General features: G+C 30.1%; 2 protein-coding genes across 2 annotated transcripts; one reads left to right on the top strand and one right to left on the bottom strand.

The window, feature by feature from the left end:
* The first annotated feature begins 9003 nt into the window (after positions 1 to 9003).
* On the top strand, positions 9004 to 11087 carry LOC117933763 (methionine gamma-lyase). The gene is made up of 2 exons (XM_034855288.1): positions 9004 to 9844; positions 10273 to 11087. The coding sequence occupies exons 1-2, from the start codon at positions 9085 to 9087 to the stop codon at positions 10827 to 10829; spliced, it is 1317 nt and encodes a 438-aa protein (XP_034711179.1). The 5' UTR covers positions 9004 to 9084; the 3' UTR covers positions 10830 to 11087.
* Positions 11088 to 17751: 6664 nt separating this feature from the next.
* Positions 17752 to 19675, bottom strand: LOC117927392 (cytochrome P450 78A3-like). Its single transcript, XM_034846902.1, has 2 exons — positions 18673 to 19675; positions 17752 to 18591 (listed from the first exon to the last, which is right to left on the bottom strand). Exons 1-2 carry the CDS (start codon positions 19633 to 19635, stop codon positions 17974 to 17976), a joined length of 1581 nt encoding a protein of 526 aa, XP_034702793.1. The 5' UTR covers positions 19636 to 19675; the 3' UTR covers positions 17752 to 17973.
* Positions 19676 to 25678: the final 6003 nt, after the last annotated feature.

Raw genomic sequence — 25678 nt, 5'->3', positions numbered from 1 at the left:
TTTGTTTATAAAACGCGGATTAATCTTTAAATTGCATATGGGGCCAATGATAATGGGGAATTCAAAATTGAATTTGTACACGTCAGATAAGTTTGTCTAATTTGTGTCAAAAAATCAAAATTTTGTGATTTTGTCATGGTACAGAACCAGAACCCGCCAAAGTATATTCTAGAAGTCATGGAATATTTTGACGTGGAAAGCACTTTTATAAAAAATAAGTTAGTATTTTAATATAACAAAAGAATATATATATATATATATAATAGAATTTATTATATAAATTAAAATAAAATTGTTATTAAGCTTTTTTTTTTATTATTATTTCTCAAGAGACAAAGCAAATGCAAGCAAAGAATATTTTTGATAATAAGGTATATATAACATAAAAATGAATTTTGAAATAAATATTAATTCAAAAATCAATTTAAAGAATCCTAGACTCGTGGAACTTTGTAAACGTCTTAATCTAGCAAGAAAAGTATTTCCAAATCCACTAAAATGACTTATGAACCCAAGTCTTAAATTCGAATCCCCGTCACTTTAAATTTGTTGCCTCGACTAAATGGACAGAACCTTAACATAAAGTTCATCCAACAAAGGTGATATGTGTGCTTCAAAGAAAAGATGTGCTTAAAGATAAGAAGAAGTAAACAAACCACATGGTCCTCCTCCTTATCATCAATACAAACCAAAAAAAATAAGTTCGATATTTTGCCTTGATAAAATTGATATCACCAAGGACCCCACGAGGATCAGCTTTAGACAGGATTAGGTGGGTATAGAAAGATGAGGATGGGAGTGGCAGATAATCAGAGATTTGTGATTTTCATGGTGGTGGGCTCCACCTTATCCTTGGAAAAGAAATAAAGAAGAAAGCAAGATATGAATGTGCCCTGAATCCCTGATTCTATGGCCAAGTTCTGTGCTTCGCAGCCTCTCCACTTTCGCTTGTCTTTTTCTCTTGGGTTCTAATTTCCAACTTCCAAGGGAGCAGTCAGAAGACTTCCCTCTCATTTGGAGACGGACTCTTCGCATTCCCTCCTCCTTACATACTCCCCAATTTGGATTTTGCTACTTGGAGAAATGAAACGGGTAATTCGCGAGGATGTACATTGCCCAATATTTGAGCCAAGTTCTTTGGAAACCGGAGATGGGTTAGTTGGCAATTGGCATGGGTATTAATTAGAGGGCACGTTTCTAGTTTGTAGTGTTTGTATATAACAAGAAAACGTTTTTATAGCGAATTTATTAGTTTTTGAATGTAAAAAAAAAAAAAAAAAAATTATAATTTATCATATGAAGCTCGACAGTGACAAAATGTAGAATTATTCACAATTATAATCCAAAATCCTAAGATGTATCACAAAATTAATTGATCGATCTAGTTGAAAATTTAACATTAAATTTTGGATCCCTTGAAAAGAGGATAATAGGAAAAGGTTTTTCCAAAGAGTTGATTGGATATAATGATTTGTGTGTGGAGGTGAGAAAGGAAAGTTAGGAACATGGAAAGTCAAGATGGAATTAGATTGCATAAAATTTTGGAAACCAATTTCAAATTTACATATCGGGTTGTCAATCTCGATTTCAGGAAGCGATTTGTGCTTCTGGCTTATAAGTATGATTGAATGATAAATTTTTGTTTTAGAGGAAGTTATAATGGTTTTCTAATTGATAGTGAATTTTAAAAATGTTTTCAATATTTAAATTTTTTAAATATTAAAAAAAAATAAACTTTTCATAAAATTAATTATAAATGGAACAAGATGGCTTTATAAAAAACTATTTTTAAAAATTTTGTTTATTGTTTCCAAAACCCAACGCCAAGATCAATTTATGGGAAAACATTATATTTTGGGAACTATTTCCAAAAATAAATGTTTTCCATTCTTCAAAAAGTATTTTGTTTTCCTCTCAAAAATATAAAAATTAATTTTTAAAATAATTTGCAAACGAGGCCTTATTGCTTATCCCTATTTCTAGTAAACCATTTCAATTCTCATCTCTTATTTTGCTCCTTTATATATATGTATGTAAATATTATGAAAAAAAAAATGACTAAATATTGTCTAATAATTTTTCTTAAAAATAGTCTTTTATCCTTTAAAATAGAAAATATATTTTCAACTTAGAAAACATGTTTGATAAACCTACGAGAGAAAACAAAACAACTTTATGAGAGTTGATTCTCATAACAAACTTTTTTTTAAGAATAAATTTAATGTATTTTGAATTGTTTTTTATATAGTGTTTTTAGCAATAATTGAAAATATGAAAAATGGGAAAACATTTTTAAAACTTTTCTATTGTATATGAATGCATAGTATTTTTATAAAAAAATATGTTAAATTTTTATTTTTCATATTTAAATTTCCAAATATAATTTTGTCCTTCAAAATAATTTTAAAGTGTTTTCAAGGACTATTCTCAAATACCATTTCTCAACAACTATTTTTGAGAACATTTCAAACAAGTCCTTAAAAATATTCACTCCATATTTTCCCTAAAAATTAATATAAACAAATTTTGGAATGAAAAATTAAATAAGTAAAATTTTATAATTTTTTCTTACCTTTTGTCTCTCCTTAGTTTCTTGTATACATTTCATTTTTTTATTTTAAAAAGTAGAAAATAACAAATACATTTTATTTAAGAAGTATGAATTTTGTTTGTCTTTAATTTCTTTTTTTCAAGTTCATTTCACTTATTTTAACTTTTCAATATAAATATGAAATAACTTAAAAATGTATAAATTTATAATTAATTTTAATTATATTTTATTTTCTTTGATTATTTCATAAGAAAACCAAATATGAAAAAATAATTTGTTTTAACATTTTTATTATATTTCCTTAATATTTTCCGGAAATCAAACACAACCTTTATATTTTATTTAAATTTGCAAATCTAAAAAGTAAAAACACATTTCAATTACAAACCGATACTTCCAATCGAACATTATATAAAAAGAGTAAGTGAAACTTAGCTTATAAAATTTTCAATATTTTCTTAGCAACCTAATGCAATCATGAACCTATTTACCATCTTATTATCAATTTTCTAAGTAATTAATTATTATTGATAATAATAAATATGAAAGACAGTTGTAAAATGATGCATTGAATGTGTATAGAAAACGAAACATTATTATTTGTGGACTTGCTATGTAAAAAATTAGCATCTTACTATATTTGTGGATTGATTATTGTGGATGTATTATACTATAATTGTCAAATTTTTTATATAAAAATTTATTAGAATATTTATAATTTCATAATATATTGCCCATGGATATTTTTATCTCCTACTAAAATGTACCATCAATAAGAAAGTAGCTAGTATTACCAAATTTTGAAATAAATACCATTTGAAAAAATTAAAAGATAACGATTTGAAAACTAATTCTAAATCGACTACACTCTTTAAGGTGTTTAGTAATTATATTTTTTAAATATTGAATTGTCCTTTCAATGGATAAAGTGAAGCTATCTTTTCAAAAAATAAATTCATATTTTTTCTTTAAAATAAATCATATTTGTATTTCCTTTTTAGCGAAACAATTACTTTGGAATTATTATGGTTCAAATTTATCTTAATTCTAATTGCTATATTCCTTAAAATAAATCATAATTATATTTTTTTTAGTCAAACAATTACTTTCGAATTATTATGGTAGGAAATTATTTATATATATATATATTTATTTATTTATTTCTTTTTATAAAGAATATTGTATAAAATATTTATACAATGAAATAAAATATGTATTATATTTATTAAAAATATTAAATAAAAATTTATTAAAACTATCGGTATAAATATTTATAATAGATGGGGATGTGAAGAAAAGTGAAAGATACAAACACATAAACAAAAATAAATAAATAAAAAGAGAGATTTTTGCGACTCAATAATTGTATATAGTTTTTATTCTATAATATAGTGAAATAATTTCTCTTATCGATATAGTTAATAAAATACTATCGTGCTATGAAAATAAAATTTATTGATAGAGAGATTTAGTCCAATTTAAGTCAACATTTATTTTAATCTAATAAAATCAACTAAAAATATATTGTATTTCAATATTTTATATTATAAAAAAACCGAAAATAATATTGTTAGTTTGGTGTCTTAATCTAATAAGGTATGTGAAAAGAGTAATACTATGTTTAGCTCAAAAATAATAATAAGAAAAAAATATTAAAAAATGATTTTTTTTTAATATTTGAATATTGTGATAAATATCAAAGAAAAGCGGAAAAAAAAAATGTGTGGAGATGATGTTTGATAATTGTAAATATTTTTTTTCTTCAAAAAAAAAAAACACACACAATTAACTTAGAAAACAAATTTGGTAAACTTTTTACAATAAATAATTTTGCGAGAATTTGTTTTAGGAACAAGTTTTTTATAACAAATTTTAAGTGTTTTTGGGTTCTTTTTCATAATTTTCTAATCAATAATTCAATATATGAAAAAAAAAAGGAATTAACAATTAAATAAGTAAAAAAATTATATAATTTTTAAAATCTTTTTAAAATTTATAGAATTTAAGATTTTTTGAAACAATTTTTAAGATGTTGTCTTTTTAAGATAAGTGTCAAAAAAGGCTTACATTTTTTTATATAAAAATTATTATTATTTTCATTTTTTATCTCTTTAATTTTATACTATTCATAATTTATTTTATAAAGCTAAAATATAATTATATTTTAATGATTTTTAATTTCTTTGACAAAATTCTTTGTTAACATGTGCTTGAATTCTATAACTTTAATTTTTTTTTGGAAATAAATAATATTATTATCATACAATAATTGTTATAAAAATAAAGAATATAAAAAATAAGTCCTTTGAACTTAATGACTTTTATTCTTATGCTTTAAGCACGTTTAAGAATATAAAATTGAAATAATTATTTATTTCTATTTTAATGTATGATATGAATGGAAATTTAAAAATATAATTTAAAATATTTTTTATTTTCATTTTAAAATAACATATTTTAAACGTTTTTAAAAGTAGCATATGCCTAACGGAAATGAAGGGATAAAATAGTAAATTTAATATATTTTGTATCATTTTTTAATATATATATATATATATATAGAGGAAGATTCATTTATTTTGAAATTAATTTTCATCGATTTCCACTTCGTTCCCACCTAACAAAGATTTCCTTGTGATTAGCATCGTGTTCATTGCGTATACTTAATCTATCAAAAAATAAAATAAAAAAAGAAAGATGCTTAAGGTAGTTGTATAATTGTATTTCAAGTCTTAAAACTGCTGACTTGCATAATTAAGTCTACCACAAAGTCGGTCAACGATAATATCAAAAGACTTATACAAAAAAATTATATATTTTTCATTTATGAATTTATTATATAAAAAAATAATATTTTATTATTTGTGGACTTATTATTGCAGAGGTATTTTATTATTATATAAAAAATAAAAAAATTTATTCTCTAATTTCTAAGATTTCGATATCAAAGTTGGTAAAGTATTTACAGTAAAATTAATTGGTTAAAACCACGATTTTTTTATTCAAATTTATGAGTTTGTTTTTTTTTTTAAAAAAAAAAAGGAAGAAAGTAGTGGAGAGTTTTTGTTGAAATGGGCCAAAACACAATCGATGATTAAAATTTTAAAATTGGGTTTTGGATGCTTTTAATCAAATAATAATATTCCTTACTAACATTTTCTAATCAAAATTCCATTAATCGAGTTTTAAAAATAAAAATTTCAGGATTATAATATTTGAAAAAATAAAATTTTTATCCTTATCCCAATTTTTGTTAAGGATAATAGATTAAAAATAACAAAATAAATATGAAATTGCAAATCTAATATTTCAATCTGTTTTTTTTTTAACCCAAAAATACCCATTTTGAACAGGAATATCATCACTTTTTTCTTAAACAAAAAAACATTTTATTGGTACATTTAAATCTCAATGCATGTGAATCTAATTTCTATATCATACCAAAATTAGAAGTTGATCGGAATCTAATGTCTCTTTAGTAAACCAAAAATTACAAATCCTAAATTATAAAAATTGAATTAATCATATTTTAATTATTAAGAATTAATACATCTATTATAAAATAATATTCTATCTAACATTGTAGGGCGGCGAATTTAGCCTATGCATGATGTCTAATTTAAAAGTGACCATTGTCTAATCCCTGTCTAATCATCGAGAAAAGTTACATTAATTAGTCTATTTCAAAGTCATTAACAAGTGATTTCTACAGACTTAGTAGTAGACTTAACATGCTAATTGCAAATGGCCACATGGAGTTTTCCAAAGAGCAAAACTTCTAGTTAGATTGTGTTGTATACAAAAATTAGTGTCTTTCAATTTGTGGATTTGTCATCAGGCAAATATTATTCTATAATAATTAAAATTTTTCATATATAAAATTTAATAAATTAATTATAATATTTCCTAATATATATTTTGGATTTATTATGGGGTCTCCAATTGTGGATCTTTTGTTGGTATATGGAAATCTATGTTTTTTTTTTTAAGTTTTAAATTTAATTAATTTTTTTACATGACAAATCAATATTAACGGAGTTTAATAATTAGTTAAAAAAGTGAGTTGGAATTTGGAAGTAAAAAATAATTCAAATTTTTTGTTTCTAATGTTGGTATTATTTTTTTTTTATCAGATTTATTTTTTGCTATATAGATTTATTATCTAGGATTCAGGATTTATCATATTCTCATATTTAATACTAAAAATACAAACATAAATATACTATAATGTCACGTAGTTTTATTTTTTGTCCGGTTCAATTTTGTCGCTAAAATCCATCCACCCGCCAATATTTATAGAAACTATTATAATTTAATTTTTAAAACTTCAATTTTCAAATAATTTTCAAAATTCTATTTTTCAAATAATTTTTAAAACTTAAATTTTCAAATAATTTTCAAACAATTCTTCAAAATTCCAATTCTCAAATTTAATTTTCAAAACTCCTATTTTCAATTTTTTTTTTCTAATTTTTAAAATTTCAATTTTCAAAACTCAAGTTTTCTTTCAAATGATTTTAATTCTAATTCAATTTTCAAATATTTTTAATTCTACACCTTTCATTATTTATTAGGTTTTTAGGTCAAAAAAAATCTCGTTTTTAATAAATTTACTATTTTTCCCTTCAGCATTTTCACAATTTTTTTTTTTATTTTCAAATAATCTTTTATTTATCTTGATTTTAAATAAGCATGAATATGATTTTCATAATTTCAAAACAATGGAATTTATGGGATTAATTCATGCAAAATTAATTGGACTTCGGTGGAGGCCCTACATATGAGTTTCCTTTTCTGATTGTTAACGGTTATACTTAATGAATATGGTCCGATCTTTGTCTTGCTATTTTACATGCATGTACTTGAATTAACCTTATTTAATGATAGCGCACTATTACTTGCTGTTAAGGTACACTTCCACTTCACCTTATTTAGTAGATATCCATTTTTAGGGACTTAGAGGGGTGTTATGATATTTTTACCATATATTCCCAATAAGTTACCTGACTTGATTTTGGTTTTTCATAAACGGTCTTTTCCAAAATAAGGAGTCACACTTAAAGGTTTTCTTTCTTATTTTGTTTTCCTTTAAAAATAAAACAAAAATAAATGGCAACTCAAAATCTTTTATAAAAATCATATTTTTCATTAAATAAAAAAATAAAAAAAGAGTCTCACTATTGAGTGGAAACATACATGCAAAAACGCAGGTCCACAAATATTTTATTATTTGTAGACTTATTGGAGAGGTATTTTATTATTATATAAAAAATAAAGAAATTTATTCTATAATTTCTAAGATTTTGATATCAAAGTTGGTAAAGAACTTATAGTAAAATTAATTGGCTAAAACGATGATTTTTTTTTTTTTTTTTTTTTGAAAAAAGGAAGAAAATAGTGGAAACATTTATGTTGAAATGGGGTCAAAACATGATATAGGGTTAAATTTATAAAATTGGGTTTTGGATGACCCTTTTAATTAAATAATAATATTCCCTACTAACATTTTCTAATCAAAATTCCATTAATTGAGTTTTAAAAATAAGAATTTTAGGATTATAACACTTGAAAAAAATAAAAATTTTACCCTTATTCCAAATTTTGTTAGGATAACCGATTAAAATCAACAAAATAAACATGAAATTTCAAATCTAATATTTCTTTATTTCTTTCTTTCTTTTTACCCAAAAAATACCCATTTTGGATAAGAATGCCGTAATTTTATTTATTTTTATTTTAAAAAAAAAGACATTTTATTGGCATATTTAAATCTCAATGCATGTGAATCTGATTACTATATCATGCCAAACGGAATCTAATGTCTCCTTAGCCAAACCAAAAATTACAAATCCTAAATTATGAAAAATGAATTAATCATATTTTAATTATTAAGAATTAATACATCTATTACGAAATAATATTCTATCTAACATTGTATGGCGGCGAATTTAGCCTTTGCATGATGTCTAATTTAAAAGTGACCATTGTCTAATCCCTGTCTAATCATCGAGAAAAGTTACATTAATTAGTTTATTTCAAAGCCATTAACAAATGATTTCTACAGACTTAGTAGTAGACTTAACATGCTAATTGCAAATGGCCACATGGAGTTTTCCAAAAGAGCAAAACTTCTAGTTAGATTGTGTTGTATACAGATATTAGCGTCTTTCAATTAGTGGATTTATTATCGGCCAAGTATTATCCTATAATTATTAAATTTTTTCATATGGAAAATTTAATAAATTAATCATAATATTTCCTAATATATATTTTGGATTTAATTTATAGAGATTTTCTAATATTTGAGGATTGAGGATTTATCGTATTCTCAGATTTAATACTAAAAATACAAACGTAAATATACTATAATATTACGTAGTTTTATTTTTCTTCCGGTTCCGGTTTTGTCGCTAAAATCAATCGGACCCGCCACTATTTATAGAACCCATCCCATCAAGAATTCACAAACCCATCGTCCTCTTCTACTCTTCTTCATCTCCGTCTTTCTCTGTGAATTTTTTCTGTCCCTGAAAATGGCTACGAGCGTTGTTCACGCGGGAAAGAAGAGAAAGGGGGCGGAGGATGAAGATCATTTACTGGCCAAGAAATCAGCATCGTTGCCAGCGGTGGCCAAGGGGGAAGATCCGATGGCAGCATTGGCGATGGCGCGGCACGAGTTCGGCGAACACGGGGGCGTGAATATGTCGATCGAAGCGTCAGCGACGTTCACGGTGATGGAACCGGACACCATGCGGCGGATGTTCTCCGGTGAGCTGGGTCCGGACCGCGATTTCTTCATCTACAGCCGTCACTTCAACCCCACCGTGCTAAACCTCAGCCGCCAGATGGCGGCGCTGGAGGGCACCGAGGCGGCGTACTGCACTTCCAGCGGGATGTCGGCGATCTCGGCGGCGCTGTTGCAGCTCTGCAGCAGCGGCGACCACATCGTGGCGTCGCGGACTCTGTACGGCGGCACCCACGCCCTCCTCACCCACTTCTTCCCAAGAACCTGCAACATTACGACGTCGTTTGTGGACATCAAAGATCTCGATATGGTGGACGGGGCCATAATCGAAGGAAGAACCAAGGTTTTGTACTTCGAGGCCATTTCCAATCCCGTTCTCTCCGTCGCTAACGTGCCTGAACTCTGCCGTGTGGCACACGATAAGGGCCTAACAGTGGTCGTCGACAACACCTTCGCTCCGATGGTTATGTCGCCGGCGAAACTCGGCGCCGATGTTGTCGTTCATAGTATTTCCAAATTTATCAGCGGCGGAGCCGACATCATCGCAGGTATATCGTACGGAAGTTTCCACACGTCCTCAGTTTTTGGAACTCTTTTTCTCTGTCTAATTTTAATTATATTTATTTTCTATAAATGATTTTTTAAAGCAATCTGAACCGTTCTTTTTATTCTAAAGAAAAAAATGTGTAACGCCCTTGGGATTTTTTGACACGTGACTGGTGCCATTAGCGCTCTCACATGCCCTCTGTTAGGTGAGTTTTGGTCCGATTGTAACTGTAATTTGGCCCAATGGGCCAAAAACAGTTCCATGGGGCTCAACGTCCTACAGCCCAATTCTGTGAAGTATGGGTACCTCTTTTTCAGAATCTAATTTTGGGTTGTGCCAAACTAAATCCATCCTAATTCCTAAGACTATTAAATTATACATTTTTCAAACTTCATTGTATGCGGGCCTGAACCTGAACCCAAATCCCAGGTGCTGTGTGTGGGCCTGCAAAGCTGGTGAACTCCATGATGGACCTCCACCAAGGTGCCCTAATGCTGTTGGGCCCAACTATGAACCCCAAGGTGGCATTCGAACTATCAGAGAGAATCCCCCACCTGGGCCTCCGCATGAAAGAGCACTGCCGCAGGGCCCTGGAGTACGCCACGAGGATGAAGAAACTGGGCCTCAAAGTCATCTACCCAGGCCTGGAAGGCCACCCAGACCACACCGTCCTCAAATCTATTGGCAACCTCGACTACGGCTTTGGTGGGCTCCTCTGCTTGGACATGGGCACGGAAGAGAAGGCGAACCGCTTGATGAACCTCTTGCAGAACTCCACCCAGTTCGGGTTCATGGCTGTGAGCTTGGGCTACTACGAGACCCTCATGTCTTGCTCCGGGAGTAGCACCAGCAGTGAGATGAACGCTGAGGAGAAGGCTCTGGCTGGGATTGCACCTGGGTTGGTGAGAATGTCAGTTGGGTATAGCGGGACATTGGAGCAGAGATGGAGCCAGTTCGAGAAGGCACTGTCGAGAATGCAGGGATGAGATGACAAGGCGTTACATGTAATGAAATAATGCGGTAGACCAGCTTGCAGAGTGAAGTTTGTTTATGGGTAGTTCCGTAGTTGGGTGAATCAGTATGTGATGCCTATTATGTGTCATGTTTTCAGCTCAGTGAGCTTGTGTTGTACATCTTCTCTGGATTTGAATATTCAAATTATGGAGATGGCGCTTTCAAAAATGTTGTTAGAGAACGCCTTTATGTGGTTTCAAGGACGGCAGTAAAGTCACTTTTCAAGGGCATTTGGTCACAAATTTCAATTTCAATTGGATGATGGTACAAATAATTAGACCAAGATATAAAAAAAATCAGACTATCAACCAACAATGGGATAAAAGTATTAAAGTATTAATCAAAATATATTTGGGATAATGGGTGTTAAAGAATTGATAATGGGATCATATTTGATAACGAGATGTGATTGATCACATTTTTTAACATATATCGAATTGATATTGCAACCATACCTCCCTTAGAAACTCTTAATTCAAATATATTACAACCTCTCCCTCTCTTAATTCTTGTATCAAGCCCTAGTCAATAAACCTTGATGGTCCAAGAATCTTCGGATTTTCATTTGTCAAGAAATTTAATTGGGCTTTTTAAAACATGCTCTCAAAAATATTTGAGTAAAAATTTCAATCACTAAATTCTCAACAAGTTAAAAAAATATTTAGATCAAACTAAAAATTGGGATTTTTTTTTTGAGTTATATGAGACTTTGCCAAGAAATTTCAGTTTCTTTTAGCAAGTTCAATGTCATGTAAGAGAATTTTAGGGTTTGTTTGGTAATTATTTTTTAAAATAGTTTTTTTGTTCTTTAAAATGAAAAAAAATAAAAAAAACATATTTAATAATTAGAAAATAGAAAAAAGAATATGATTCTTTAAAAAAAAACAAAAAAAACAAAGTGTTTTTTAAGAATATTTTTTTTAATTATTTTAAGTTATTTTTATTTATTTTTTTAGAACTAATTTAAAAAATAATTGTTCAAATATGAAGACATTGCACATAAAATTTATTTTTAAAATATATTTAAAAATATAAAAAATCGGTTAAAAACATTTCAGATTCTCAAATAGTCATTTATTTTATAAAACATCATAAAATGATTTTATTTAAAAAATATTTTTCAAAAATATTTTTGAAAACAGGGGTTTATTGTCTAGAGGAAGAAAAGACTTCCTCAATCAGTCAATTGCTTGAATCTGCCCAAATTTCATTGCGCTTGTATGCTAGGCTAAGAGATACCAATCATGCCAAGATGTTTTTATGTGGAGGAGGCCCATTGGAGCTTAAAAAAAAAACAGGGTTGCAATCATTTAAGCTCTGACTAGGCCCATATGGTTAAATTTCAGAGCAGTCCTTTTACTTTTTAAGTTCCAGAACTGGGTCCAGTTCTGGGTACATGCTGAGTTGCAAACTAGTCCTTTTTCTTCAAAAAAGGGTCCTTTGCATTCACACCTTTTTTTGTTCCATACAACACATGGGACTTTGAGGAGTCATGGGAGACAATAAAATCTGTGAAATCATGTTTATTTTTTTTTAGAAAATTGCCAACATCTTAGTTTTAGTTATATGGGGTAAAAGTCACCTCTAGAACATGATTCTTTTCAAAGTGTGGCTGTCTATGAAGGATCTTGGAATGAAATCTTTCCTCCTAGACCTTGTCTCAATTATAACTTATCTTACGTGTTTCATTCATTGAAGTTTTTAAGCTTTTAAGTAGATAAACTGTTTAACATGGTATAAGAGATTTGATTGTTCAAAGTTTTAGGAGGTTACGGGTTTGAACCTCACCATAAAATGAAAGATAAGATTATCCGAGTCAAAATAATGGGGTTATCGTTTTAGTGTTAATTTACATAAAATACATAATTGATCATTAGAATTTTATGACTTAGGAGGTTTTGTTCATTTTCTCTTAATTTAGTGGGCGTTTGGTAAATCAATTTAATAATTTAAAGTGATTTAATGATTTAAATTTTAAGTCATTAAGTAAATTAAAGATGTTTGATAAAATAACTTACTGGTATGATATAAAGTAAAAAATAACTTTAAGTAATAAATAAAAGAAATTAATTTATTATTAAATTCATATCTTCATTTTACTTTTTTACCCCATTTACTCTATTTATCTTCATAATCTCTTTTACTACTCTGCGACCTCAATTATTACTTAACCTCCTTTACACTAGTTATAATTTATAAGAATAAATATGTCAACGTAATGATTTAAAATAAATTTTAAGTTAATTTTATCAAACAAATTTAATACTCAAAGTAATAATTAAGTAATAAGTTTTAAGTAATTTATTAAATAATAAATATTAAACTTTACCCAACACCCAAATAGTGTATCATTGATATACGTTTTTTATTTATTTTGTTTTTAATATTAGAAACTTCTATACAAAAAATTAATATTTTATATAAAAAAAATATAGATTTACTTTATATTTTTAAAAATTACTATTATGTTTTAATTTTAAAAATAGAAAATAGAAAATATATACACATATTAAGCAAATTGTAAATCCAAAAAGTATTAGGACTTAAATTTAAGATGTTCACAATATGCTATGAGGCCTTAATTTGACATATTCCATTAACAACAAATCTTGGGACGTATGGGTCATAACATTATAACAATCTCAAAATTAATTTCCATCATCCCATTATTAGTCCTAATCTAGATCAAAAGCAAAAATTGAGAATCATTAGAATATATAGACCATAGAGGCATCATCACCTAGATTTTGTACATTCCATTTAAATTCAAAGGGTAATTAAAGATACTCATTACTTGTAATCCTCCATTAAAAGTCCTTCTCAATTCACCACATTCTCAAGTCAAGTGGGGGCATGGTCACCCAACAAAGAAGCAAAATTTCTCAATGTGCTTGCAAGCTAAGCTAATAACAATAGCCAATTCCATTTGTTCAAACCTATAATCTATTACATTAACAATATAATAATATAACTTTTATGGATAATCCTTTTGAAATGACTCCTCTAAAATATGTACCAATCCTAAGTGCCAGATTTCTAGGGTTTATCTATGCCCGTTGCTTTCATGTTTTAAATTCAAAGTCTTGTTGAAATAGTTAATATTCCAATTGGGAAAGGCCATGCCAATGAAAACAACATAGCATGCATATGTCTTATTTGATCAAATTTGTCAAAAAAATTAACAAATAATTTGTGTCGAGAAAATGTCGTAGACCATTTTAATAATATATATTGAACACCATAGAAAAAGTTTCTTCTTCTTTTTCAAGTTTGGTAAATTTGTTACACTGAAAGGAAAGTTACGAGTAGGTTAGGGGGAGCTACTATGACATGTGCTTATTCTCAAGTAAGTTTGTTTTAGATAGTTATGTTTTAGGTGGTGATTATATCTTAGGCGGTTCCATGCATCATCCTATTTTGAAAAAATTATAAGATACTAAAGTAGTATCAATAACTAGTGAACTTTCAATATGAATAATTTATTTGTATGCTTATATTTAAATCATTAAATAAAGATATGAAAAGAATGAAACTTAGAATAAACAAAATGGAATATAAATCGATCAATAAATAAATAAAATCATTTTTATCACGTGACCATTTCTATACTATACAAAAACATTTTGTTTGATGTTTTTCTTAGGGGTTATTTGATAAAAATGGATGAAATATTCTCAAATGTATAAATCTAACCTTACATGTGTTCCAATCTAAAAAATGACCAATTAAAAAAAATACCCTTTTAACTTTCTTCCAAATTTCAATATAAACTCAATTTTCATTTTTCACAATTAAGTTCCAAGTAAAATAGGTGCATTAGCAATCCAATTGTTTCATCCCTTCATTTTAAAAAGGGTTATTCTTTAGAATATCATCAATGATTCGATTGTTGTAGAAGTGAAGGTGCATTGGTAAAATGGGGTCCGCAATCGATGTCGGGTTTATGTCGGTAACACGATTGGTGGAGTCACAACTAATGTTGTACTAGTTGAAGCAACCATCGTTGTCAGACTAGATTTTGAAGATATCCGAATAGGACATGTTGAAATTTTGTAAAGAGGTCGAACATGTTACATTAAAATAGGTCATTTTTTAAACATAAAGGATTAGACTTACAAATTAGAGATTATTTCATCAATTTCAATCATCAAATAATTAACAATCACTTGAACATTGCAATGGAAGTACTCTGAAGTCTTAAGTAGGAAGGAACCAACCCCTTTACATAGGGTTGATTTGAAAACGAGGACAAGTAAAATCATTTTTAACCAAGCATCAAACGGTGAAAGAAGCGGGCAGTGGTGGGGACTGAGGAGGATGGAGGATGTGCTAAAGGGACTGGCTCTCAAGCACTAGAATCCGGATTTGTACGCATTATTTGATGGTTACTGTATTGTTACTTGAACAAGAATACAATCAGGTGGGCAACTTTCATGTGCACACCTACAATTATATGTACTACCACTCAATTACCAACCACAGCTTGTAGTATTATCGGGACAGGCAAAAAAGAATCTATGGAGATATGGTGTAGGGCTGGGGCAGAGACAGTGGCATGTGTGGGAATCGAATTTCCGGTTGATTCTAACTGATTCTCATTCTCATTACCGCATACTTACATATAGAAAACCCATAATTATTTTTGGACGGTTTGTTTAGGACGTTTGAGAGCTACATTTCATTCCAAGCCAGAAACAGCTATCTCGAACTAGAGTTGGAGTTTTCTATTAATGGATCCAACAAAGCTTTGGGCATTGATTTCGACTTGACATTATGCCTCCTCACACTACAAACACAGCAAGATCCCACTGAATGGGACTTATCAGGGGGTGTCTCTATTCAATAGAGAACCCCCAGCCCCGTCTGTTTGGGTACTCGACAAAACTACTCTAGTTGCACCATCACGTGCATCCCACGTGCACTTTTTATTATTATTTTTTATTTTTTATGTCCTCCGTGATCGTGCAACATGAATGTCAGAATGTGCAATGCGAATGTGACATTCAAGAACTAAGAGTCTCATTTTTGGGAAAATGACTTCCAAGTTCCTCATAATAGAAGCGTATTGAATCGCTTTTGATTGATTCATTCATTGTATATGTCCTAAAACTTTGTTCTTGTTCATGAATCCGTCTAAAAATTTTTCTTTCAAATCGATTGAGATATTTCTGTTAACCTTCTTTCATTCCGATCATCTAAAAAAATGTTAAAATTTTAATATAAAGCTTGAAAGGTCAAGATTTTTCCATGTGTCCGTCTAAACGATGAAGATTAAAAATCTTTTTAGCCATGTGTCTATATTAATACCACATGTTAAAAATCTTTTAAGCCACGTGTCTGTTTTAATACCACATGTCATTCCATGTGTATTTCATGTTTTTAAGTAATGTTTTGATAATTTAAGAATTTATTAAAAATCTATTTGATAATAATTTTAAGAAGTGTTTATATTATTTTTTATATTTGAAAATTTACATACTCTAAAAATACGTTTAATAGTGATTATTAAAAATGTTTTTGAATTTTATAAAACCTGAATGATGAAAATTTTCAAATGTTATAAAAATTAAAAACAGTTTCTAAAATCACTATCAAACGTATTCTAAGATAAAGATGATCTTATGTGATTTATAATTCTTTCGTTAGTAAAAAGTATTAACTCTGTTTCCAAAAGTTTTATAATATTTTTATTTTTAAAATCAAATGAAATAAAATGGTAAATAATTTACATGGTGGGAGATAAACATCGCCCCATATTATTGTTACAAAACTAAAAGAAAGGGAAAAGGGAGGGGGGGAGAATGATTGTAGACATGGAAGAAAGCACAAGGACACTGGTACGTGCTTTTATGTACTTGGGATGTCTAACAATTTATATGGTGATAAATTTATGGGCCTTGTCGGCAGCGTCCAAGGACACTCCCAGCCATCCATCTACCATTTTCAAGTTGCTTGAGCTTTATAGCCTTTATTACATGTGTTTCACGTCATCCTCATCACAGACAGGTTGGAGCATCGGCATGCTTCACTGTCCTCCCCCCTCCCTTGCCAACACCCTGCCCCAGTTGCCTTCGCTTTTAACATGGCCTCTCCTTATTCTATCAGCCAATTTAATCACCACCCTTAGAATTCTACCTCAAAATTGGCTTCTACACCCATGCCTTCTAACATTAATTTCTTCGTATCAACTATAACACAATCCCATAATAAATCGAACCAAAGATTTATTACTTTATAGATTCTTCTACACCACTTCAAGGCTAAAAACATCCAAATTCCGACTTCCAAGAACATGTTATTAATGACCAAATATCTCTATTTTACATTTTTACATATATATATATATAAAATGATCGAGTGGAAAAAAAAAAGTATAAGAGATAGCAATTAATAAAAGAGGTTATAAAATGCAAAAGCTTGTAGAAGTGTGTAAAAATAATGCCTTTTCATGTAAGTTTTTTTTTCTATTATTTAGATAGTGCATTTAGAAGTGGTTTTAGAAAGTAATTTTAATATTTTTTATATTTGAATAATGAAAATTTTTAAGTATTAAAAATGTTTTCTAAAATCACTATCAAATGGGTTCTAAATATTATAACATAATAATATCATCAACTCGTAAAAATAAGATACATATTATGTAAATTATAGAATGACACGTGGATCTTAGTTCTTTTATTATATTCAAAATATGGAGTCATAATTACTATTACAGATATATTTTTCTAGTATTTGAATATTAATCAAGTAGTTTGCTTTCTGTCTTATCAATCTTTTTTGTCTCACGATGTTTACTTATATCAATAAACATGTGATTTATACCAAACTTAGTTTAATCTATTGATGATTTTGAATCTCCCAAGGTCTTTTTACTTAAATTAAATTGCGTCAACATGATTCCAAGAACAAGGATGCGATTTAAGGAGTTGGACTTAGGATACACTGCCACATATATGGTGTACATGAAAGAAAAAGAAAAAGTACACTTTATGCTAGCTAGCGTGGCAAAACATTCGACTCACAAAAAAGGAAAAGAGGAGGTGGAGGTGGAGTGGACGGTTGAGATCTAAAGCCACTTGCATGTATTTACATCATGTTGGAATCTAATCTGAGCTATCATATTCGCCTGGGCCGCACCCTCACAGTCAGAGGGTGTGCCATTTCGCAGGATAGCCTCAGCACTTCGGATAGATCCACCGGGTTTGGGTCGGATGGAAGCCACTCGAACTCATGCAACAGCGACGCCACCCAAAAGGTGGCTGTGGTCAAGCCAAGGGTCTTTCCGGGGCAGGTTCTTCTGCCCGACCCGAATGGAGCGAGCCTGAGATCGGATCCAAACAAGGAGAATTCCACGTCAGCAGGGGTGGTCACGAATCTGTCGGGCGTGAAGTCGAGTGGATCTGACCACACTCGTGGATCCCGTGTGATGGCCCACATGTTAACCATCGCTGTGGACCCGGCAGGCACGTGATAGCCATCCACCGTGGTATCTGTGATTGATAAACGGGCCCACGAGAGCAGTGGGCCCGGTGGGTGCAGCCTCAGAACCTCCTTCACGACCGCCGCCAGGTATACCATCGCCGGAATGTCGGATTCCTTCACCGGCCGTGACTTTCCGACCACCCTATCCAGCTCATCGTGGACCCTTGATTGGCACTCAGGGTGGAGTACCATCCTTGCGAGTATCCACTCTATCAAAACTGCCACCGTATCCGTTCCCCGAAATATCATCTCCTATTAAAAAACAAATTAAATAATTTCAGAAATGATGAACAAAAAAAAAACTTAATATATTTTAATTGTTATTGTTATTACCCATAAGACGGCGATTATATCGGAATCCAACAACTTATCGGGTTGTTGAAGGGAGAGTAGGACATCAACGAAATCTCGGGTTGTTGGGCCGGGCTGAGCTCTATGTTCAGTGATGATCCGGTTCACGAACCGATTCACTCTGGGGACGAGTTTGGAGCATCTGAATCGGATTTTCTGAGGGTCGAGCCCTGCAAGCCAAGGGAGGTGGTCGGACCAGTTGAGCTTGCCAAGGAGATCGTAGCCTTCTTCGACGAGTCTACTAAGTTCATCCGTTTCGGAATTTGAGGAACCCAGTTGGTATTTGCGTCCGAATACGGAGGACATCATGTGGTGAAGCGAAGCTCGCTTCAGAATATCGCGGACGCGGATGTCTCCAATACAGCTGCCAACGAGTGACACCATCTGGGCAGCGATTTCGGACCTCTGAGTCTCCGAGGCAGTGATTTGTTTGGGAGAGAAGAGATGGGTGGCGGCAATTCTCCGCAGGGTTCGCCAGTAAACTCCATAGGGAGCGAATCCAATTGCGCGGTTGAACATCAGACTGTACGCACACTCCTTCACTGGCCGATCCGCAAACGCCGAGCTGTTCAAAATCTCTTTCGCCACGTCTGGGTTGCTCGTAACGATGGCTCGAGTCTCGCCAAGGCTGAACGCCATGAGCCTCATCGCTCCTAGCCGCTCGGCAGCAGCCGCGAGGTTGTGATGAGCGAGGTTCACCATGAGACTCATGCTCCCCACCACTGGAAACCCTCGCGGCCCTGGGATGATGGCCTCAGCTTTACTTCCTCTCTTGCTCCAGTACCTCCCCCAAGCTTGGCCTCCCGGGTAAGCCCAGTGGGACAAAACCACAGCAAACCAAACCAAACACAGCGCAAACCCAAAAACGAGGACAGTTTCAGAAGAGAAAGCTCTGCATTTGGCAGCAAGAGCCAAAACCCACAAGCTCTCAACCTGTGTTCCCATGGCGGAACTCAACCAAACCCAGTTGTATTTCTATTTCCTTTTTTGGGTACTACTATGAAGAAGAGACCCTTTATATAGACCCATATATAGAGTGAATAAGGGCTTTAATGGAATTAAAAAAGGTAACCGTTAAACAGGGGCGGCACGACCGTATAACGGAAAAAAAGAGTGGAAGTTATAGAAATATCAGTGTGCGCCGCCAATAAAACATAACGGAAATCCAGATATTCCCACGCGCTCCCTCAAAGCGCGTGATCAGGTTTCCAACATCATCAGAGCTGTTGAGCAATAACTCACGTACCCAAGACTAATTTTTGGCCGATAAAAATATTATGGCCCACGATTCAGTGCCCTTTATCATTTTTTAATCATTATCATATTTCTAATCACCTGTGATATACTGTCTGACGATGACATGAGGTAAAATTAATGATATTTATCATTAAAAAAACTTACCACTTCATACTTTTTATCCACATTTCAATCCTCTCACCATTTCCCATCATAAAAAATTTCAATTTGCATTAAATCTTACACCACATTCCCAATAAACAAATCCATATTCCGCATGTCTAAAAATTGACTTCGAGGTGAGATTCTATGATTCATATTTGTTTTTTTCTTATATTATCCTTAGAAGAGTTGATATAAAAATTTGTAATATGAATCGATTCAATCTTATATGTATTTACAAGGTTTGGATTGTTTAAATGATATATTAGTTATGTCCGAAATAAAAATATAAATTATGAAGAAGTGACTTGAAGTCATGTTGAATTTAATCAAATGTTTAATTGTTTATTAAAAAAATAAAATTTATTTAAAAATTCTTATATATATATATATATATTTTTTTTTAGTTTAATTGGAATTTTATATTTATTAAATTATTTTTAATGAAATAGTTATTGAAAAGTGGATTCTTCTTGTTTAAAACAAAAAAAACAAAACAGGTAGCGTGGTGGGAAACCTTTCTCAAGAAGAGGGCCCACAATAAAACGCCATGTTACAAACTTGCGGTCATGAGAAAAGGGTGACGTTCGTGTGCCCTTCACGAGGCGGAGGTGAGAGTGGGAGGAGAGGAGACAGAGGGAATAGATATCAGGGTGTGACTGATGAAGGAGGGTGATGGGGAGGGTATCGTGTCCTGCATGAAGGCCCCGCATGGAGTAATGGACCTTCGACGTATAGACACTAAGCCCTTTGGGCTGAGTGGTCATTGCGTCCGTGGACCCTCCCTGCCTGCTTGACGCGTGTCAAGTCCAAGGGTATTATGCTCGCCCACTCAGGGTCTTGCTGGAATCGTGGCACTCCCGCGTTACTTTTTTATTTCCCAAAATGTCCTCTTTTCTTCTTCACGATTGCAAAACCCCATGAACATCAATACATCATTCTAAAGTGGGGTCATGTTGAAAATCCCAACAAGCCCTTTGACCTGCGAAGTCAACAATCTGAAATTAATTTGATAGAAAGAAAGAATAGAAACATTCCGAATCATGGCAAATTGAACATATCAAGAAAAATTAAATATAATAAATAATTTAAAATATATATATATATATATATATATATATATATATATATATATATATATATATATATATATATATATATATATATATATATATTTTTTTTTTTTTGCTTTTTTTCCCACTTAAATCCGTTAGATATCCCAAAAAACTGGAAATAAAAAAGAAAAATCCTATAAAAAGGAATAAAAAAATCCCTTATATTGTATTCATTATGAGAGAATAAAAATGTGAAATGTAGGTTTTGTTTGGTTTCCAAAAATTTAAAAAAAAAAACTACAAGAGAAAGAAAATAGAAAAAAAAATTGAAGGACAAAAAGAATGAAGAAAAGAAATTTAATTTATAAATTATTTTTATATAATATTTTAAATTTATTTGACTTATTTTAACTCTTAATATAAAGATTAAATAATTTAAAAATATATAAAATTTTAACTAATTTTAATTGTATTTTATTTTTCTAATATTTTCTATTGTTTGAATAAATATGAAAAAAAAATATATTTTTAAAATTTTTTTTCTTTAATACTTTTTGAGAGTTAGATATAACCTTATTTTATTTTTCAATCAATGTATTTAGACAATTAAAATTAAAAATAAAAATTATTATCATGACAAATCCATTTTTATAATTATTTGATTTTTTAAGAAAATATAATAATAAGAATAATAAATATTGTATACTTTAGTTGAGTGATTGATTTAATCAAATAAATTTCTAAATGCATTCATTATATTTTGGGTTAGAAATTTCAAATAATATTTAAACTTCAAACTCAGAATTGGTTTTAAAAACAAGTCCGATTCAATACCTAAAATAACTTTCATCTAATCATTATATAAATCAAACTAAACTGATTTCAAACAAATTTGGGTTGGTTTAGTTTTTATTTAAGCATAAATCAATCATGTTAATTCAACTAAATTTTTCTTCAAAAATCAATCTAATCACATCTTTATTCTTCAAAAATTGATCAGATCACATCTTTCTACACTTCTAATCAATCACCAATTAAGATGCTTAAAAAAGCCAACCATAATGATTAAAATTTATTATTAATTAATATTAAAATTAAACTTAATGATATTTTTAGTTTTGACATTTAATTATTATTTTCACGTATCAAAATCTTGTTTGGTAACTATTTTTCAAAATAGTTTTCTATTTTTTCAAAACAAAAAATGTTGAAAAATAGGTCCGACAACCAGAAAAATCGAAAATAGTTTTCTATTTTTAAAAATATAAATTGACTGTTTTTAAATAACATATTTTAATTATTATTACTTATTTCCCGATGATTATTTTAAAAAGTTAATTATATAAATATGAAAAACACTATATATAAAAGTTATTTTTAAAACATATAAAAATCAAATTTGTAAATATTTTCTACATAGAACCAAAATTACCATATAATTGAAGCTTTTCATGTGTGATATCACATTCGTATGGTCATACATAAATATATATATAAATCTTTAAAGAAGAAACACGATGCCTAAATCTATGCATATGCCTTTGAAGACGACATAAATTCAAAAGAAGCATATAATCGTGGAAGGCAACGTAATCAACTAACCTCGTTTCACATTATTTTAAAACCTTAGATATCCTTAAAGCAAATCCAATCTCACTAATCTTTCATAAAGTTTTCGACACATTTTATTATTACTAAATGCAAGTGCCCCATTAGAATATTCTTCTTCTTCATCTCCTTTCTTTCGATTCTTGTGTTGATTTAATGAAATACTATGGGTTTAATGGATAATATTGAGTCCATCATCATCAACTTGTGAAAGTTAAAAAAAGGAAAAATGCAATGATTCGATTCCACTCCATTTGTATTCAATCGTACTTAGTGGCTTAATATGGGATTTTTTAAGGTCCAAATTTAAATCAACTTGTCCCAAATCTGAATCTTTGAATGTTTTTCATTTTTTTTTTTTTTTTGCTTTATATTAACACTAAATTATGTTTCATGGACACCATTCTTGTTTGGGAAGCTTTTTTTACAAGATGCTTATGTTTGTCTTTCCATAGCATTGATTCCATAACTTGACTGGACCATAATCTTATGTTGGATTTTACTTTATATATTTAGTGTGGTTTTAGGCTTGTGGTGGTAACTGTTTTTTAAAATAATTTAAAAAAATAGCTTTTATAAAAAAACTTATGATTGCCTTTTTGAATTGCCCAAATCTAAAAAATAGTTGTTTCATCCTTAATTTTTCGCTTTTAAGCTGTGAATGAAACCACACTAAAATTGAGAATCATTTCATAACATAAACCCTTTCACTTTTTTTTTTAAGAACTTTTCTTCCGAAATTCTTCTAGTCTGTTTTTTTTTCTTAGAGAAAAGTAAAAGTGAAAGAGAGAATTCTCCTTTTATTGAGGTGGTGTCTAGAACGTTTTTGGTAGTTCTCAAAAACTACCTCCCTTATTTCTTATTTGGTTGGTTAACCCAACTTGGATACTCAGGTAACTACTTTTAATAACCGTTCTTTAATATTTTGTAAAACAAATATTTGTTTCGAAATGTAAAGTTTTTCTAATACATTTTTCTATATTTTTAAATATGTTTTAAGAATATTTTTACATATAGTGCTTTATTTTTAATCATTCTCCATATTTGTGTAATTAAAACAATGAAAAACAATTAAAATATGTTATGTGAAAACACCATTTTTTTTTTGTTTCCAATAATGGAAAACTGTTTTTTATTTTTGATTGTCAAATATGTTTTCTTATTTTTTTTATTGAATAGAAAACTATGTTCATATGATTACCAAATAGCCCTTTAATTTCTAATTTGTGTTTTTATTAAAAATAAATTTAATTTTGATGTATTTATTTTAAAATTTTAACCAAAGAAAAATATCCTAAAAACCAAAAGTGGGAGTTTTCCACCCCAATTAATTGGATGCTAGAGAGGAAACACAAGCTTTAATCATAATTTCAAAAGATAATATTGGTAAATAGAAATTTAATTTAATATGAAACCTTCTTGTATAAGCTAAAAAGTAACTTACTCAGGAAGCAACCCCAATTTGCTTTCCATGTTAAAGTTATATTTGTAAGGGTTAAAAGTTAAATATAACTTTCAAATATGGTCCCACACTTTAGAAAAGTATGGAGATTCATGGTTTTTCTCGAAGTTGAATATGAGAAGCAAATTTTGGATGATTTTTCCCTCCGAAACTTAAGTTAATATTTGAAAGAGGCGAACAATGACTTTTTAGGTGGCTTATCCCATACTCGAATTTGATGTCTGATGACTTTTTATTCTGATAGAGTTGTAATGTTTTGTACGCATTTTTAATGCTTTAAATGTCAATAATTAATCATGCAAATCACGACTTTTATGCTTAAAGTTAGGCGTTTATGTTCATGATTGCTCATGTCGGAACGATTTGAAATATTTATTACTTGCGTAATGAATATGAATACTGTCCGGATGACCCTTTTTTTCGTCTTATATCCAGATGGGAAATGAATTTATACTTGGACGGATGCAAGGTCCTACACTGCTTAGAATCATTGTCAAACACACTCTTAATTCTATCTCATCTCATCATTTATAAGTTAATCATCTAAAAATATTCACATTTTCAGCTCGAAAACAAGGCTTCTTTTAGCTTCTTAAAAATGAATCCAAACAAGACCTTAAGAAAAAAGATATGAAAATCACTTTAGAAGTCAAGCAAGATCGTGTATATTTAACAAAATTCTCCAAATATCATATTGTTTTGTCTTCCATGTTTATATTCTTTGAAGAATAAAAAAGGGTGTAACATTTGAAAGGGACATTGAATTAGGTAGCATGTAAGAAAAGAGACTTGAAGAAGGGAGCACTAAGTTTGTGGGAAAGAAATCTAATGAAATAAAACAAAAGGGAAAGAGGCTTTATTCTTCTCACGAGGCTTTAATTGATTCGATCAAAAGAGTTGTTGAGTGAGTGACTTAATTATATTGGACTTGAATCCTTAAAGTTCGCCACCACTCCCTCCCTTCATTGATTGTATGTCTCAATATCCACTTCCATTCTCATCATTAAATCCCATATATTTTAAATGGTTGGTGTGAAACAACCATAGCGAGAATCACTCGATTGGAGGCCCATTACAGATGCTCCCCCCATCACTTCAATTCATCACCATTATAATTTCTTTGTTGATTCATTCCCAAGATTTCATCCAGATCAAATCTTGGTTTTCATCCTTTCATTACCCTATTTGAAATTCTTCATCAACTTGACCCACTTTGACTATCACACTTGCACCAAAGGAGCAGGCAACACACAAATTACCCTTTATTTTTATTTTTAATTAAAAGTCATTATTTTTTATTGAAAATTTTACCAAATATTTTTTAAATTGAGCTTACATATGAAAAAATATATAAAAAATTGTATTGACCTTTTTTTTTTTTTTTTTTAACAATTGAAATTAAAGTCATTATTTTTTAAAAATTAATATCAATATTATAATAAACAATTATGTTTAAGGAGCAGAT

The sequence above is a fragment of the Vitis riparia genome, chromosome 2, assembly GCF_004353265.1.
Source record: "Vitis riparia cultivar Riparia Gloire de Montpellier isolate 1030 chromosome 2, EGFV_Vit.rip_1.0, whole genome shotgun sequence".
Classification (NCBI taxonomy): domain Eukaryota; kingdom Viridiplantae; phylum Streptophyta; class Magnoliopsida; order Vitales; family Vitaceae; genus Vitis; species Vitis riparia.
Note: the sequence above shows the minus strand (reverse complement) of the source record. Positions and strands in the feature narration are given on the sequence as shown.

Bases quoted from the DNA above. Each gene is read 5' to 3' on its own strand.
- LOC117933763 (XM_034855288.1), top strand. From the start codon at position 9,085: ATGGCTACGAGCGTTGTTCACGCGGGAAAGAAGAGAAAGGGGGCGGAG. The intron at 9,845-10,272 runs GTATATCGTACG...CCCAAATCCCAG, and splicing joins CGGAGCCGACATCATCGCAG to GTGCTGTGTGTGGGCCTGCA.
- LOC117927392 (XM_034846902.1), bottom strand. From the start codon at position 19,635: ATGGGAACACAGGTTGAGAGCTTGTGGGTTTTGGCTCTTGCTGCCAAA. The intron at 18,592-18,672 runs GTAATAACAATA...GTTTTTTAATAG, and splicing joins ATATAATCGCCGTCTTATGG to GAGATGATATTTCGGGGAAC.